Consider the following 16,569-nt stretch of genomic DNA (forward strand, 5'->3'; position numbering starts at 1 on the left):
CACACTGTCACTTACATTACACATTGTCACATACCCTACACACTGTCACTTACTGTACATGCTGAAATTTACAGTACACACTGGCAGTACACACTCTGTCACTTACAGAACACTGAGAGCACACACTGTCACTTACCGTACACGTGGTAATTTACTGTACACATGGCAGTACACACTGTCACTTACAGTACACACTGTCACTTACCGTACACACTGTCACTTACTGTACACATGCTTACCGCACACACTGTCACTTACCATGCACTCTGTCGCTTACCATACACACTGCTACTTACTGTGTTCACTTACAGTACACACTGTTGCTTACCGTACACACGCTTACTATACACTGTCATTTACTGTACACGTACTTACTGTACACACTGTCGCTTATTGTACACACTGTCGCTTACCATACACACTGTCATTTATCTTACACACTGTCACTGTACCCACTTTCACTTACCGTACCCACTTTCACTTACCATGCACACTGTTATTTACAGTACGCACTGTCGCTTACTGTACAGTCACTCAATGTACTCACTGTCAATTACAATTCACACTGTCACTTACCGTATGCACTGTCACTTCCAGTACACACAGTACACACTGTCATTTACAGTTCACACTGTCACTTACCGTACACACTGTCGCTTACCGTACACACTCACTTACCGTATATACTATAATTTACCATACATACTGTCATATACTGTACACAATGTCACAGTCACTTACTGTACACCATCACTGTACATGCTTTCGCTTACTGTACGCACTGTCATTCACAATACACTGTCATTTACCGTACACACTGTCACTGTACACACTTTCACTTACTGTACCCACTTTCACTTACAGTACACACTGTCACTTAACTGTACACACTGTCACTCAGTACACACTGTCAATCGCCGTACACACTGTCAGTCACCGTATACACTGTCACTTATCATTCACACTGTCATTCACAGTACACACTGTAGCTCACCAAACACACTGTCACTTACCGTACACACTGTCACTTACCAAACACACCCTCATTCACAGTACACACTGTCGCTTACTGTACACACTGTCGCTTACCGTGCACACTGTCACTTACCGTACACATTATCATTTACCTTACACATTGTCACTGTACACACTTTCACTTATCGTACACACTCACTTATCGTTCAGTCAATCAGTATACACTGTCACTTACCGTACACACTGATAGTACACACTGTCACTTACTGTACACACTGTCACTTACTGTACACACTGTCACTTACTGTACGCACTGTCACTTACTGTACATACTGTCACTTACCGTACACACTGTCGCTTACTGTGCACATTATTATCAAGGAACAGGTTTAACAATGCTCTAAAGCGTGCACCAATTTGATAACTTCACACCGGAAAACACTGAAAAGAGGACACGGTTTAAATAAAGGGAGTTCTCTCTTCCAGCCCGCCACGGGAATCGTAGCGGGCTGGAGGCGGACCATGCACAGGTCTATTGACGGGCGAAGAATCTGCGAACATACATTGACATGGGTTCCTCTTTTAAATCATTTACAGATTCACATGGCGCTGATAGCGGAGTAGAGCAACATGACCAGGTTACTGGCTGTGAGGGGATGAGGAAGAATGTGTGTCCGCCCCAAACACAGTGTAAACTCAGAGGAAAGCGGGTTGGAGAGCAGCAATGTGACTGCGATTTAATAGTTGACCTCGCCGGATTACTTCTGCACCCGTTGCCCTGTGATGTCTGGGGGATATTATTCCAGTGATTGCTGCCGTTTGCTTCAGTTAAAGCACACAGAGAGACACAGACAAAAACAGCCCCCAGCTCTGGGCAATCTTCAGCAGCCACTGTGGTCTCAGAGGGCAAATCAGACACGCTGCATCCTCCCTGACCCCCCCCCCCCCCCACACACACACATCACAAGCTAGCGCCAGTTTGTACCAATCTGTTCACCTGCAAAGCGTACAGACGAGGTTAGTCACCAGCCCTCTCCCTGAGCTGGGATCCTCCACTTGGAGGCCGGTGCCAGCCACTCTATCTGGATCTGTATCGAAGAACAGAAGGGGGCTCGCTCATTAAGCAGCAAGGATTGTGTGTGTGTGTGTGCATGTTGTGTACATCTCCTGGAAGCGATGCTGTTCAGCGCTGCACTCCAAATAGGGATCAATGTCCTTAATCGTCATGCCTGTCTCTTCCTTCGCTAGAATATGCGCCTCTCATATATTCTGCCCAAGCCTACAATGTGTTGCCGAACTTAAAAAGGTAAGGGACGTGTAATATAGCCGCTGGCAATTTCTTTTCTTGATATAACAGCGCCGCGGTTCTGCTGTGTGTCTGTCTCTCTGGCGCGTGTGCGTGTGTGTGTGTGGCTGTAATCCGGCCGATAGTCAGCCACACATTATGGATCTGTCATCTGCGCCCTGAACCTCTTCCTTTCGCTACAATGCACGCACACAGTCGGTTCTCTGTCCGGACTGGCCATGGTCATGGGCGGCACGGTAGCACAGTGGTTAGCACTGCTGCTTCACAGCTCTAGAGACCTGGGTTCGATTCCCGGCTTGGGTCACTGTCTGTGTGGAGTTTGCACATTCTCCTCGTGTCTGCGTGGGTTTCCTCCGGGTGCTCCGGTTTCCTCCCACAGTCCAAAGATGTGCGGGTTGGGTTGATTGGCCATGCTAAAAAAATTGCCCCGTAGAGTGCTGAGATGCGTAGGTTAGAGGGATTAGCGGGTAAATATGTAGGGGTATGGGGGTAGGGCCTGGGTGGGATTGTGGTCGGTGCAGACTCGATGGGCCAAATGGCCTCTTTCTGCACTGTAGGGTTTCTATGATTCTATGTTGGCCATTGATCTCTGTAAGAGACCGACCCTGCCGGGCAAAGTGGGTATTAGAGTCTCTGACACCAACTCCACCCCCCCCCCCAACCCAGTGTAAATAACATCCCAAGATGTGCAATTTAGGTGGATTGACCGTGCTAAATTGCCCCTTAGTGTCCAAAGATATGAGGTTAGGTGCATTGGCCATGGTAAATTTCCCCTTGGTGTCCAAAGATGTGCGGGTTAGGTAGATTGGCCATGATAAATTGTCCCTTAGGGTCCCAAGATATGCAGGTTAGGGGGAATATTGGGGTAAATATGTGGGGTTCCGAGGATAAGGCCTGGGTGGGATACTCTGACAGAGAGTCAATGCAGACTAGTTGGGCCGAATGGCCTCCTTCTGCACTGTAGGGATTCTGTGTTTCTATGGTGAGCCCTCATCCCCCCCCCCCCCGCCCCACCATCTCCAATGTCACCAATGCAGACTGAAATGAACTCTCCACCGAATAATACCAAAAGGCTCTGCCCCTCATTCTTCACCAGTAAGTTTCACCGTGTTCAAATGGTCAGGGGAGGGAGGGCGATATTCCACCTGGCGAGTGTCGCTTTCTTGATCCCTTCTTTTCCCTTGGAAGCACATCCCTTGTCTGTAACCACTGAAAGCCTCTGCCCATCTTCAGCAGCCGGCTATTGGGAAGTTAAATACAGAAGTGACCCAGGTAGACAAGGATCAATGCATCAAAGCGCTCCTGGAATTTAAAAAAAACCCACACATTTTAACCCCAGTCTAAAATCCAGAGTGGTATTATGTTCCAAAGAAAAACAGGTTAGATTGAGGGATTAAACTAATGAAATGGCTGGCTGGGTGTGGGGGAGGAGTTGGAATTTCTATTTGCCCTCTCTGCTTGCACTTCACTTTCTGCGGGGAAGTGACCACTGGTGTAAAAATCGCCTCAGAGAGGCGCTTGCTAACGTTTAATACGTGCCTGATCCCAGGCAGGCTGACGTGCCAAACGCAGCCGCATTCTGAAACCAATGGCTCCTTTCGTTCCCTGGCTGTGGTTGTACCAGTCTGGATCCCTCTTTAACAATCCCTCCATCATCAGCCCAGCATTCTGTTCTTCTCCATGACATCTCAGGGGAGTCCGCGACTCATCTGAATCTATTTCCGCAGCAAAAAACCCTTATCTCAACGCTGCTTCTCCTCTCTCTCCCCCCCCCACCCCCCCCCGCCTCAACTACACCGACACTTTCCTGCTTCTCCCCCCCTCCCCCCGCCCCCACTTCCCCTCCTCAATCCGATGAGTGTGATTCATCCCACCTCGCAAACTGGGTCTCAAAGAAAAACCATCCGCCTGGGTTTATCACGGTTCTTGCAGGGGCAAAGCGAGCGAGAGAGAGAGAGAGACAGAGAACCCAATGCAAATACAAACATGCATTCTGGAGTTTAATGGCTTTCTGAAGAATCGCTTCGAATTGTTGGTCGCGTTTGAAAGCTAAAATGGAAAGAGTTAGAGCCACGAAATGGAGAGTTTCCCATTCAATGTTGGGCATGTGTGTTGGTCTGGGAGAGAAATAGGCACAGCGTTCGGATTGTGAGGTAAGAACGTGTTATTCATTCTTTCTACATCTTTGGAACCGGACTTGTTAGTGGAGACAGGGAGACAAGCTTGAGTGATGGATAAAGCAACAATTCTCCCGTCTAGACTAAACCGGCTAGAAAATCCTTTTCTGTTGCATTTTAAGAATTAAATAAAAATCTTATTACCCCCCCCCCCCAAAAAAAAATTCTGGACAATTGATCCTGGCAGATTGGAAGAAGCGAGCGGGCTGGGAAATGTTAGGATAGGAATGTGTGTGTGTGTGTTCGGGAAGTTGAGCTGGGAAGTAAGGCAGTGAGCGGTGTGATGGCGCCGTCTATGTTTAACACGATGGACGCCAGGGTTGTTATTTTTTTGGCTAGGATATAAAGTTATATGAATGCCTTTCACTGGCGACTTTTGCTTCACTTATATATCCATATTTATACGTATGTGTGTGTTTATATATATATATATATAAAGATGTGCGGATTAGGTTGATTGGCCATGCTAAAATTGTCCCTTAGTGTCCTGGGATGCGTAGGTTAGAGGGATTAGTGGGTAAAATATGTAGGGGTATGGGGGTAGGGCCTGGGTGAGATTGTGGTCGGTGCAGACTCGATGGGCCGAATGACCTCTTTCTGTACTGTAGGGTTTCTATGATTTCTATGATATATACAACCCTGACATGCCCCAGTCAACTGGGCTATTGCTTTTTTTTGCAACAGTTGGGTGATATCTCTACTCAACGTTGGGAAGATTAGATTCGTTTTTTTAAAAAAGCACATTTGTTTTGGATGTTGTGGAGGGGGGGGAGGGGGGGGGAGACGGTGGAAGTGGGAATGGAAAAGGATTGGGGAGAGGAGTGTGGGCTTTCGGTGGCCAGTTCGCAGCGCTGTGTTCGAGCTGAGCTGGAGGCGGTGAGGATGAGAGTGTGGAACTATTGTGACATGGTCTACACACTGACATCTCACTGGACTTGGAGCGCCTCACACAATGGGGAGGGAGGGAATTAGCCTCTGCATCAGCCTCTGTCTGGACTCAATGCTGCTTTTTTCTCTCTCTGAGCGATGCCCCCCCCCCCCCTCCCTCCCTTCACACACTCACTACCTGGAGAGCCAGAGACATATTCGCAAGCCCCCCCCCCCCCCCCCCCCGCCTCGCGCTTTTGCGAGCGAACCTCCCGCTGTTTGCTTTCGACGCATTGGAACTTGTGCCAGTCAGTTCAGAGTTAATGGGAGCAGGGAGAGAGAGAGAGAGAGACAGAGCGGGGGATTTGCAGCAAATGTCTGCAGATTGGCGAAATCCCGAAGTGTGTTAAAATTGAAGCTTTACAACTCGGGCGAAATCCCAACAGCCCTCCTCCTCCTCCTCCCCCTCTCCCTCTCTCGCCAGGCTGCAGTCAGAATTGCTTGTGAGTCCATCACCTCTGGTCAGGTTGAGTTAAACGTGTGGATTTAGGTACATTTCATAGGATCTGATTTGTGGCAATTCTGGGGGATGTTTTCTTGAAGGATCTTCGCCCATGTAGAGCGATTGGCACGCCACTCCGAGTTACAGCCACCGAACCCAATAACACTCTCATTGCCTTCAGTCTAGTTCAGGCGAGGGAAATCCCCAAATCCCATTCCATCTTCAAGAAAATGCGCATCGTTTGCACGCCGGACGACGAGGAGTGAAGTACAAAGACTTATTTGGGAGGAAAGGGAAATAATAAACTTTATTATCGGGCGTTCTTGCGGAGGGCTAAACTTTAAAAGAGGAATTATCTGGGGGAGTGTCAGATGGACTGTACGAGGTAAAACCGTGCGAAAGTGTTCTTAACTCGGGGAGCTTTCTCTCTCTCCGCTGCTAAGTTGTGGGAATTGCAAAGGTCTGTTTTAACTTGCTGGAGCACACCACCTATTTTTACTTGCACATTGTGGTTCCCTGCATTTTGGTTCTCGGTTTGCACCGTCCCACCTTTGGCCTGGGGGCACCGTACCTTGAAAATAATGCGGGACGTGCTGGGAATATGTGAAACGGCAGAGGCGGAAAGGAGGGATACGGACGCATAATGTTGTTAAAACATCACATTATTGAGCACCCGACTGGCATTTTCTTTTTTAAAAAGTAAAATTTGACAAAAGCAATTTGGAAACACAGAACCAGGATCTATCCTGAGGGAGTTCTCAGATCCAATTTGAGACACCTTGCCTTTCCCTGAATTTAGGATCCGGGATTGTATTATTTTACTGGACAGCACACTTTTTTAAAACTGCGGTTTCACCAGCTTGATGCAGTAAGTAACTCGACACACAAAAAAAGAAACCCATAAGTCATATACTAACAAATATCTCATCGTTCTTGGCTGCAACATCTAGCACGGGAAACTAGATTTTCAAATTTTGTCGGGGAGTTGGGGTGTTGGAGGTTGGCATCTGGAAAATGAAGTGTTATCTTAGCCGAAAACTACCTTTTGCAATCACAGTGACGGGCGAGAGGTGGAGATTTGGTCCGATAGACAGACACTCTGTGGGCGAAGTCTGCAGTCGACAACCCCAGAGCCAGCCTGAAGGTGAATGTGGAATAGCCAGCCCGGCTGTAAAAGTCAATGAGAGGGGGAGAAACCTTCATTAAATGTGAATTGATGAGCCTGGACTCATTCTGGAATTGTTACAATATATGTATCCCCTTCACTTTCCAAAGTCTCCTTTCTAATGTCTCTAGTGTCGGTGCCTTTTCTTTTGTTTAAGGTGACATTTGCTCCCGATTGCACTCGTTAGGATAATTTAGAATGAGGGGAAAGAAAACTACTCCATAGTGGGTGATGGAGGGTTCACTTGTTCCATCTGCCCTCCCCGTGTATCTCTGAGACTGGGGATAAGCCTCCGCCTCGCGGCAATGTGTGTTGTCAGCTATCCAGCCAGATGTTCCGCTCACCTTTCAGCCTCTGTCCCCACGCTTCTGTAAATGGCGAGGTCCGGGGGCGGGAGGAGGCTAGGGCGGTCGGTGTAAGGAGATATGTTGTACAATTCTCAGTGTTACTTCTATTTCTTATCTCCTCTTCCCAATCCCCCAACCCCACCCCCTCTCTCTCTCTCTCTAGGCCAAATGACATAGGATGAGGGCTCTTGTTGACCTGATGACTTGTATGTTTGCATTCCATCTTCTGGCCATGGTTGGATTTAACGTTGCCGAGGACCTGTGCTCCAGTTTTGTGAAGGGAGTCATCTACGGCTCGTATTCCCTCGATCAGCTGTTCCCCCAAAACTTCACCAACTGCACGTGGAGCTTGGAGAACCCGGACCCCACCAAATACACCATCTACCTGAAATTCTCCAACAGGGACCAGATCTGCTCCAACGTCTCCCTCTGGGCTTACCAATTCGACCACTATTCGCCAGAAAAGATACGGGATCTACTGGCCAGCACCAAGTCCGTCGTCCACCTGTGCCAGGCGAGGAGTATGTTTGTCTTCTTAGAGTTTGGCAAGAATTTCATCCAGTTGCGCCGCCTGGTCCCGCCCGGCGGGACGGTGGGGCAGCCCCGCGGCAAGGGGCAGAGCGGCCGCCGGGCTTTCGAGTTTCTGGTGCTGAACAAGGTGAGCCCCAGCGAGTTTGGCTGTCAGGTGCTGTGTGGCTGGCTGGAGAGCTGTCTGAGAGCCGGGGGCCAGGTTGGAGGTGCGGGGGACCGAGGAGGAGGAGGAGGAGGAGGAGGCAAGGAAGGCTTGGAGGCAGCCGGTTCTTGCGGAGTGCTGGACGCCAAGTGCAATTGCCAGCAGGATGTGATGACTGGCGTGGATGGCCTGGATATGGTTCTACCTCTCAATGCAGACACCGAGGGCTGCCTGTCTGCCCGGCTCCACAACACTCACACATGCAACCTCACCGAGGGTAAACGTACACCCAGGAAAGGTAGGTGTCTTTATAGTACCTCAGTGCATTCAAACAATCGTCATCAGAAGCCATATTGTCTAATTATTGTACATATGCAAATATTCTATACAAGTTATTAGTTTATATACATATCTATACAAGTTATTAGTTAATATATATAAAGCCACAGTGTAATTACTGTACATATACAAATGATGTATATATTATTCGTTAATATATAAGGCCACACTGTATTTAATTTTTGTACATATACAAATCATGTATATGGTATTTCTTAATATATAAAGCCACAGTTTAATTCGTGTACATATAGAAATAATGTACATATTATTAGAGTTAATATATAAAGCCACACTGTTTCTAGTTATTGTATATATACAAATAACGTTTGCTATTACAGTTAACAATATATAAAGTCACATTGTGTCGAATTACTCTCTAAATATACGCACAATTAATGTATTATATGTATATATATATAATAGAGATAACACTCTGCAAAGCCACACATGTGTCTTGTTTTGAAAACCCGTGATGGAGAGCAGATTTGGAATATCCTACAAGCTCCAGGAGATGCTGCCTGCTCTGTTCTCTATTTAAGGCATATCCTCAGATGAAAATGCGAGTTCGGTTTCCTGAACTTGCCTGTAGCTTTCGGAAAAGAGATCTGTGGGGGTTTTGCTGCGGGTCTTTCTGGCCTCCCATTTGCCTCTTGGGCCGTACAGGATCATGTTCATGACAGGACCAAAAATCCCATATTATTCTCCAATGTCTTCAAAGATTGGGGGGCGGGGGGGGGGGGGGGGCGGTGTGCTTAAAACGAAACAACATTGCTCATGTTAAACTCGGCAGACAGGAGAAGCGCAGTGATTGGGGAGATGATGTGTATGACCAGTGTGCTGGAAATAATTTAAATTTGAGGACCTGCCTCGTAATAAGGAGGTCATTCAATGCGGTTCTCAACTTCGTGTTGTCATCGGTACTGTTGGCCCTGTGGGAGGGAATGCTGAACGATTAAGATGCATAAATAATGTCATCTTCGACCACTAGTGCAAATTCATAAGTGGCAGTGGGTCCACTTTCATTTCTGACCAGTCCCCGAATCAGATGCTAACCAACCCGGCCAGCACGTGGAATTAAACACACAGATGAATATTTCTAACTCATTCTACCCACCCAAATTTGGCCATTTCTTTTTTTTTGTAAATAAATTGTAACGTCACCTGGTAAACATTCAGAAATAGTAATCAACTTGACAATAGAAATAAGCTTAATCTGCATTGAGAATTCCCGGGAGACATATACACAATGCAGGAGTGTACAAAGGTGTGTGTGTGTGTGTGGAGGCGGGGGGAGGGGGGGGGGCAATAATTGACTTCGTTACGGTTCTCAATTACATTATTAAACGGCAGTATATTCCAATTGGTGATTGAAATCAGTCTGTCTGTGTTGCTACCTGGTGCATGACATCAATCAACCTTGCCACCGCTGAAGATTTGCTAGCTTGTTCCATAACCCTGGTTGGGCGAGATCGGGAGGACAAGTTGGGGCGGAAACCTCGGTGGAGTTGGGGTGAGTGGGGGAACGGGACTGGATCTCCGAGGGTGGTAGCACTAAAGTCAGGATGCTCGCTTTGGGAGAGCCGGTACAGACACGAATGGGCCCGAATGGCCTCCCCCATTCAGCGGTGTGACAAGGGCAGCAGCAGCAAAGCAAAGATAAACGCCTGCAGCCGAATTGTGGGGATTTCAGCCTACCGGGCATATCTTTTGAGCTGTTGACAGAGAAATGTACATTGTTGGCCTTACAGCTGTGATAGCTCCTATTTTTTCATTAGAAAATAAACTTGCTGAAAATAAAGGGTATATATATATATATTCCAAATTACAATGTTGGTCTAAGATTTAATAGAAAAGCCAAATAGCACGTCCTCCACCTGCAAGTAGCTGTTAACTCGACTTGAAGCTTATAATATGTGGCTTGATGACTGTCATAACATGTGTGTGGCAGGGAGCAGTGAGATTCCTCTCAAAGGCTTGCTCACGGTCTGATTCCTAATGGTTCTCTGAGCAATGATGTGTATTGTTACTGTATTACTGTTCATAACAACACCCCCCCCCCCCCATATACACACACAGACAACGAGAGTTGCGCCTTCAATCGTCTAATGACATTGAGAAGGCAAACTACTCTTTGCAGCATTAACAACCAAACATCATCATCCATGTTCAGCGCCAATTTGGATGTTGTCCATCTCTTAACGACCTTGATTTTTTTTAAAAAGGCTTGCTTTGTTCCTCACTGGGTCTATATATATATACACACACACATATATATATATATATATGAAAGCCTCCCTTCCACATAGGCAGAGCATTTGAAGTCAAAGATTGGACCCACAAGAGGGTTAATTGTCTAAGCTCTGGGGAATAATTGGACAACTCTTTCGAAAGAGACGGCACATCACAACGGGCCGAACGCTCGCCTTTTATGCTGTTAAATAAATCTGTGTGGGGACACATAGGAGCCAATAAAGCAAAAAAATAAAATTCAACTCGCTCTCAAAAAATCCTTCACAACTCAACTTGATTTCTGCCACTTTCCAGGGCGTTAACGCTTAATTTTAGAGTTCTCGTCACATTAATGAAAAAAGTTGCAGTCACACTGACTAAAACACATCGCCAGGCCTCGACCACCGGCGTCATTCCACAAGAGATGTCGATTGCTGCATAAAATGGATTAGTCATTTCCCTTTTCTAAGTGAAAAGCAGTCCACAGTCAGTGGATGGTTTACGGGATGGTGAATATGGAAATATTGGGATTTGATAGGGGATAAGAATGAACTTGGCCTGGTCTGGAATGCAGTACACCTTGAAAGGGACTCAGATTGCAGGATTATGAGGACGGGGTGTAATTGGATGGCACACGCACGATGGGCCGAGTGGTCCCTTTGCTGTGGGATCCTATGATTCTGTAAGGAGCTCACGTTGAGGCCCACGGGGGAGCAATTGGACAACTGTTTCTCTGAGTGTTAAAAATAGGTAATGTGATGCTCTTCTTCCTAGTCAATCAGAGATACAGGAAGAGAGAGATGCTGTCTGTTGGATTTCAGTTCACGGCAGTTTCACAGGACTGGTGCTACCCTCTTGTTTCCCCTGATTGGGCTCAACATTTCCAAATCTCCTGGCCTTGCAGAAATCCACGTGCCTCTCCATCTATCCGGCATTGCTTGGTCTCCAGCATCCTGGCGGGCAAAGGACAAGTCCACCCACTACCACAAGCGATTCGGATTCCCTCAACTGCACCCGGATTCGTGTGACATCTGCGCCCTCTACAGAATGTTCTAAGTACACAGCTTATTCCAACCGCACTCGGCACTTTAAGCACACAGAGAGAAAAAAAATAGCTCCAGGCTCATCATCCCTGTCCCGATGTTCCCAACTCAAATACCCGCAGGATTCCTCGCCGTGTGAGTGTCCCCATTTTTATTCACAGTCACCTCACCCAGCCTCCATGTGTGTGCAAATCTGATGCAGAGACAGAAAAAAAATAAAACGATCCCTGAGCACAGGATCCAAATAAATCCTGGCAGCTTCATCTCATTTTAAGCACAGCTGGGTGGATGGATAATGGACATATTCTTGTGAACTCGTTATGTTTATAGACATCTAGAGATAATACTTTGCTGTTTTCCTTTTTTAACAATTTGTCACTGATATTCTAAATGACATTTGCATCAGTTTTTAAAATCGTTTCTCATTCATAGTTGGAATTGATAGAGAAAATGGTTGCGCACAAGTCTGATGGTTAATACTTTTGCTGTTGAAATTGGCAGAATGTTTAGGAATAAGAACATTGACTGAGGATTCTGTTGTAGCGCAGGACCTGAAGAGCAAATGGCAACTGTGCTCATCAGTGAGTGTGTAAAAGAACAGAGCTCCATTCACTAGGACGTGTGTGTGTGTGAATAAACAGAGCTGCATTCACTAGGACTTGTGTGTGTGTACACAGAGCTCCATTCACTAGGACCTCTGTGTGTGTGTGAATACACAGAGCTGCATTCACTAGGACTTGTGTGTGTGTATACAGAGCTCCATTCACTAGGACGTGTGTGAGTGTACACAGAGCTCCATTCACTAGGACTTGTGTGTGTGTATACAGAGCTCCATTCACTAGGACTTGTGTGTGTGTATACAGAGCTCCATTCACTAGGACGTGTGTGAGTGTACACAGAGCTCCATTCACTAGGACCTCTGTGTGTGTGTGTGTGAATACACAGAGTTCCATTCACTAGGACGTGTGTGTTTGTACACAGAGCTCCATTCACTAGGACCTCTGTATGTGTACACAGAGTTCCATTCACTAGGACCTGTGTGACTGTCTACACAGAGCTCCATTAACTAGGACCTGTGTGAGTGTGTATACATTGTAAGAGTTTTAACAACACCAGGTTAAAGTCCAACAGGTTTATTTGGTAGCAAATGCCATTAGCTTTCGGAGCGCTGCTCCTTCATCAGATGGAGTGGATATCTGCTCTTAAACAGGGCACAGAGACACAAAATCAAGTTCCAGAATACTGATTAGAATGCGAATCTCTACAGCCAACCAGATCTTAAAGATACAGACAATGTGAGTGGAGGGAGCATTAAGCACAGGTTAAAGAGATGTGTATTGTCTCCAGGCAGGACAGCCAGTGAGATTCTGCAAGTCCAGGAGGCAAGTTGTGGGGGTTACTGATAATGTGACATAAACCCAACATCCCGGTTTAGGCCGTCCTCATGTATGCGGAACTTGGCTATCAGTTTCTGCTCAGCGACTCTGCGCTGTCGTGTGTCGTGAAGGCCGCCTTGGAGAACGCTTACCCGAAGATCAGAGGCTGAATGCCCGTGACCGCTGAAGTGCTCCCCCACAGGAAGAGACCAGTCTTGCCTGGTGATTGTCGAGCGGTGTTCATTCATCCATTGTCGTAGCGTCTGCATGGTTTCCCCAATGTACCATGCCTCGGGACATCCTTTCCTGCAGCGTATCAGGTAGACAACGTTGGCCGAGTTGCAAGAGTAGGTACCGTGTACCTGGTAGATGGTGTTCCCACGTGAGATGATGGCATCCGTGTCGATGATCTGGCACGTCTTGCAGAGGTTGCTGTGGCAGGGTTGTGTGGTGTCGTGGTCACTGTTCTCCTGGAGGCTGGGTAGTTTGCTGCGGACAATGGTCTGTTTAAGGTTGTGCAGTTGTTTGAAGGCAAGAAGTGGGGGTGTGGGGATGGCCTTGGCGAGATGTTCGTCTTCATCAATGACATGTTGAAGGCTCCGGAGGAGATGCCGTAGCTTCTCCGCTCCGGGGAAGTACTGGACGACGCAGGGTACTCTGTCCACCGTGTCCCGTGTTTGTCTTCTGAGGAGGTCAGTGCGGTTTTTCGCTGTGGCGCATCGGAACTGTCGATCGATGAGTCGAGCGCCATATCCTCTTCTTATGAGGGCATCTTTCAGCGTCTGGAGGTACCTGTTGCGATCCTCCTCATCCGAGCAGATCCTGTGTATACGGAAGGCTTGTCCGTAGGGGATGGCTTCTTTAACATGTTTAGGGTGGAAGCTGGAGAAGTGGAACATCGTGAGGTTATCCGTGGGCTTGCGGTACAGTGAGGTGCTGAGGTGACTGTCCTTAATGGAGATGCGTGTGTCCAAGAATGAAACCGATTCTGGAGAGTAGTCCATGGTGAGTCTGATGGTGGGATGGAACTTGTTGATGTCATCATATAGTTGTTTCAGTGATTGTTCACCATGACTCCAAAGGAAGAAAATGTCATTGATGTATCTAGTGTATAGCATCGGTTGAAGGTCCTGTGCGGTGAAGAAGTCTTGTTCGAACCTGTCCATGAAGATGTTGGCATATTGAGGTGCGAATCTGGTCCCCATGGCTGTTCCGTGTGTCTGGATGAAGAACTGGTTGTTGAAGGTGAAGGTATTGTGGTCCAGGATGAAGCGGATGGTGTAAAATTGCATCTGCAAACTGGCAGTTGTCGGCGCTGAGCACTGAGGCTGTTGCAGCAATGCCATCATCGTGGGGGTGCTGGTGTAGAGTGCCGAGACATCCGTTGTGACGAGGAGTGCTCCTTGTTCAACTGCTCCATGTGCGTTGAGTTTCTGTAGGAAGTCCGTTGTGTCACGACAAAACATTGTCTGTATCTTGAAGACCTGGTTGGCTGTAGAGATTCACATTCTAATCAGTATTCTGTAACTTGATTTTGTGTCTCTGTGCCCTGTTTGAGAGCAGATTTCCACTCCATCTGACGAAGGAGCAGCGCTAATGGCATTTGCCACCAAATAAACCTGTTGGACTTAAACCTGGTGTTCTTAAAACTCTTACTGTGTTTACCCCAGTCCAACGCCGGCATCTCCACATCATGAGTGTGTATACACAGAGCTCCAGTCAGTAGGACCTCTGTGAGCATATACACAGAGCTCCGTTCACTCTGATCTCTGTGTGTATACACAGAGCTCCATTCTCTAGGACCTCTGTGTTTGTACACAGTGCACCATTCACTAGCACTTGTCTGAGTGTGCGCAGATTTCCATTCAGTAGGACCCCATGTGTATACACAGAGCTCCATTCACTAGGACTCCTGTGTGTATATACACAGAGGTCCATTCATTCTGACCTCTGTGTGTGTACACAGAGCTCTGTTCACTAGGACCCCTGTGTGTGTACACAGAGCTCCATTCACTAGGACCCGTGTGAGTGTTCAGAGAGCTCCATTCACTCTGACCTCTGTGTGTATACACAGAGCTCCATTCACTAGGACCTCTGTGTGTGTGTGTGTGCGTGTGTGTGTCCGTGCATATACACAGAGCTCCGTTCACTAGGACCTGTGTGTGTGTGTGTGTGTGTATACACAGAACTCTGTTCACAAGGACCCCATGCGTGTGTACACAGAGATCCATTCACTAGGGCCCCTGTGTGTGTGTACACAGCTCAATTCGCTCGCACCCCTGTGTGTGTACACTAAGCTTCATTCCCATCGACCTATGTACATGTTCAGAACTCCATTTGCAAGGACCTACTTTTGTATACAAGTATGAAGATGTATTCCAAAAGTATTGAATATTTAATGTTTTGTACAGTACCAGAAAACTCTAGCGCAATTATGCTCTGCATTGTATTTCGTGTAATTGGTGTGGGTTGCCTTCTCATGGTAGGTGATTTCCATTGATTCAAACAAGCTGATAGCCCTTTCACAAAGAATAAAGTACAATGAAATGTGCTTTCAATGAAGTTAATGTCATACAATTTAAAATAAAATATCCTTACTAACTTGTTGCATGTATTAAAAAACCATTGCATTCTTTCACAAAATCCAAACACTAATCTTATATTATTTGATTGTGAGCAGCATTGGAGAATATCTGATATGCAATGTTATAAATTATAATGATGTTGTCCAGGCTTATTCTATACTCAACTGCAAGTTTGTTACAACAGTGAAGTTTGAGACTGCTAGCATTGATGAGAGCAATGTCATTACAGTGATTACAGTTCCCTCAATTGCATGTAATTTCCTCCTAAGTCAGTCATACGATCAGTTTTGCAACCATGCAGGTTGGTTGGAAATGTAGCTTTGAATAAAACCAGAAGCAAAATCTGGTCATTGGGTTAGTGTCCTGACTGTGGGCTGCATCATGGTGAGAGGTATGAACCCAGCCACAGGACACTGTCTTACAAAAGCAAAATCTTGTTGATTCTGGAAATCTGAAATTAGAAGGGTGGCATGGTGGCACAGTGGTTAGCATTGCTGCCTCACAGTACGAGGGACCCAAGTTCATTTCCGGCCTCTGTGTGGAGTTTTCATGTTCTTCCCGTGTCTGCATTTGTTTCCTCCGGGTGCTCTGGTTTCCTCCCACAGTCCAAAAGACACACTGGTTAGGTTGATTGGCCATGCTAAATTGCCCTTTAGTGTCAGGGGGATTAGCAGTGGAAATACGTGTGGTTATGGAGATAGGACCTGGGTGGGATTGTTGTTAGTGTAGGCTCAATGGGCCATATGGCCTTCCTCTGCACTGTGGGGATTCAGAGTGATGAAATGCCAGAAGCATTCAGCAGGTTAGGCAGTGGTCTGCGAAGAGTGAGAACGAGAGATAATGGGCGAGAAAGAGAGATAATGGATTTTACAGGCTCACTCATTCCGAAATCATAAAACCCAACCTGAGGTCTATGGGCCTTTCCATTGTCCGCCCCTCGCCCACTCCGATTCTCATGGCGGTGGGGGCGGTAAAATTCTGG

At 46.9% G+C, this 16,569-nt stretch overlaps 1 protein-coding gene across 1 annotated transcript in view; it reads left to right on the forward strand.

Annotated features, from left to right (window-relative positions):
* The first annotated feature begins 7,517 nt into the window (after positions 1 to 7,517).
* adgrb3 (adhesion G protein-coupled receptor B3) overlaps positions 7,518 to 16,569 on the forward strand; it is an 840,122-nt gene continuing 831,070 nt past the window's right edge. The window contains exons 1-2 of the mRNA XM_078213595.1: positions 7,518 to 8,069; positions 8,130 to 8,310. Coding sequence (XP_078069721.1) covers positions 7,518 to 8,069; positions 8,130 to 8,310 — 733 coding nt within the window. The remainder of the gene's footprint in view (positions 8,070 to 8,129; positions 8,311 to 16,569) is intronic.

The sequence above is a fragment of the Mustelus asterias genome, chromosome 5 (assembly GCF_964213995.1).
Source record: "Mustelus asterias chromosome 5, sMusAst1.hap1.1, whole genome shotgun sequence".
NCBI lineage: Eukaryota > Metazoa > Chordata > Chondrichthyes > Carcharhiniformes > Triakidae > Mustelus > Mustelus asterias.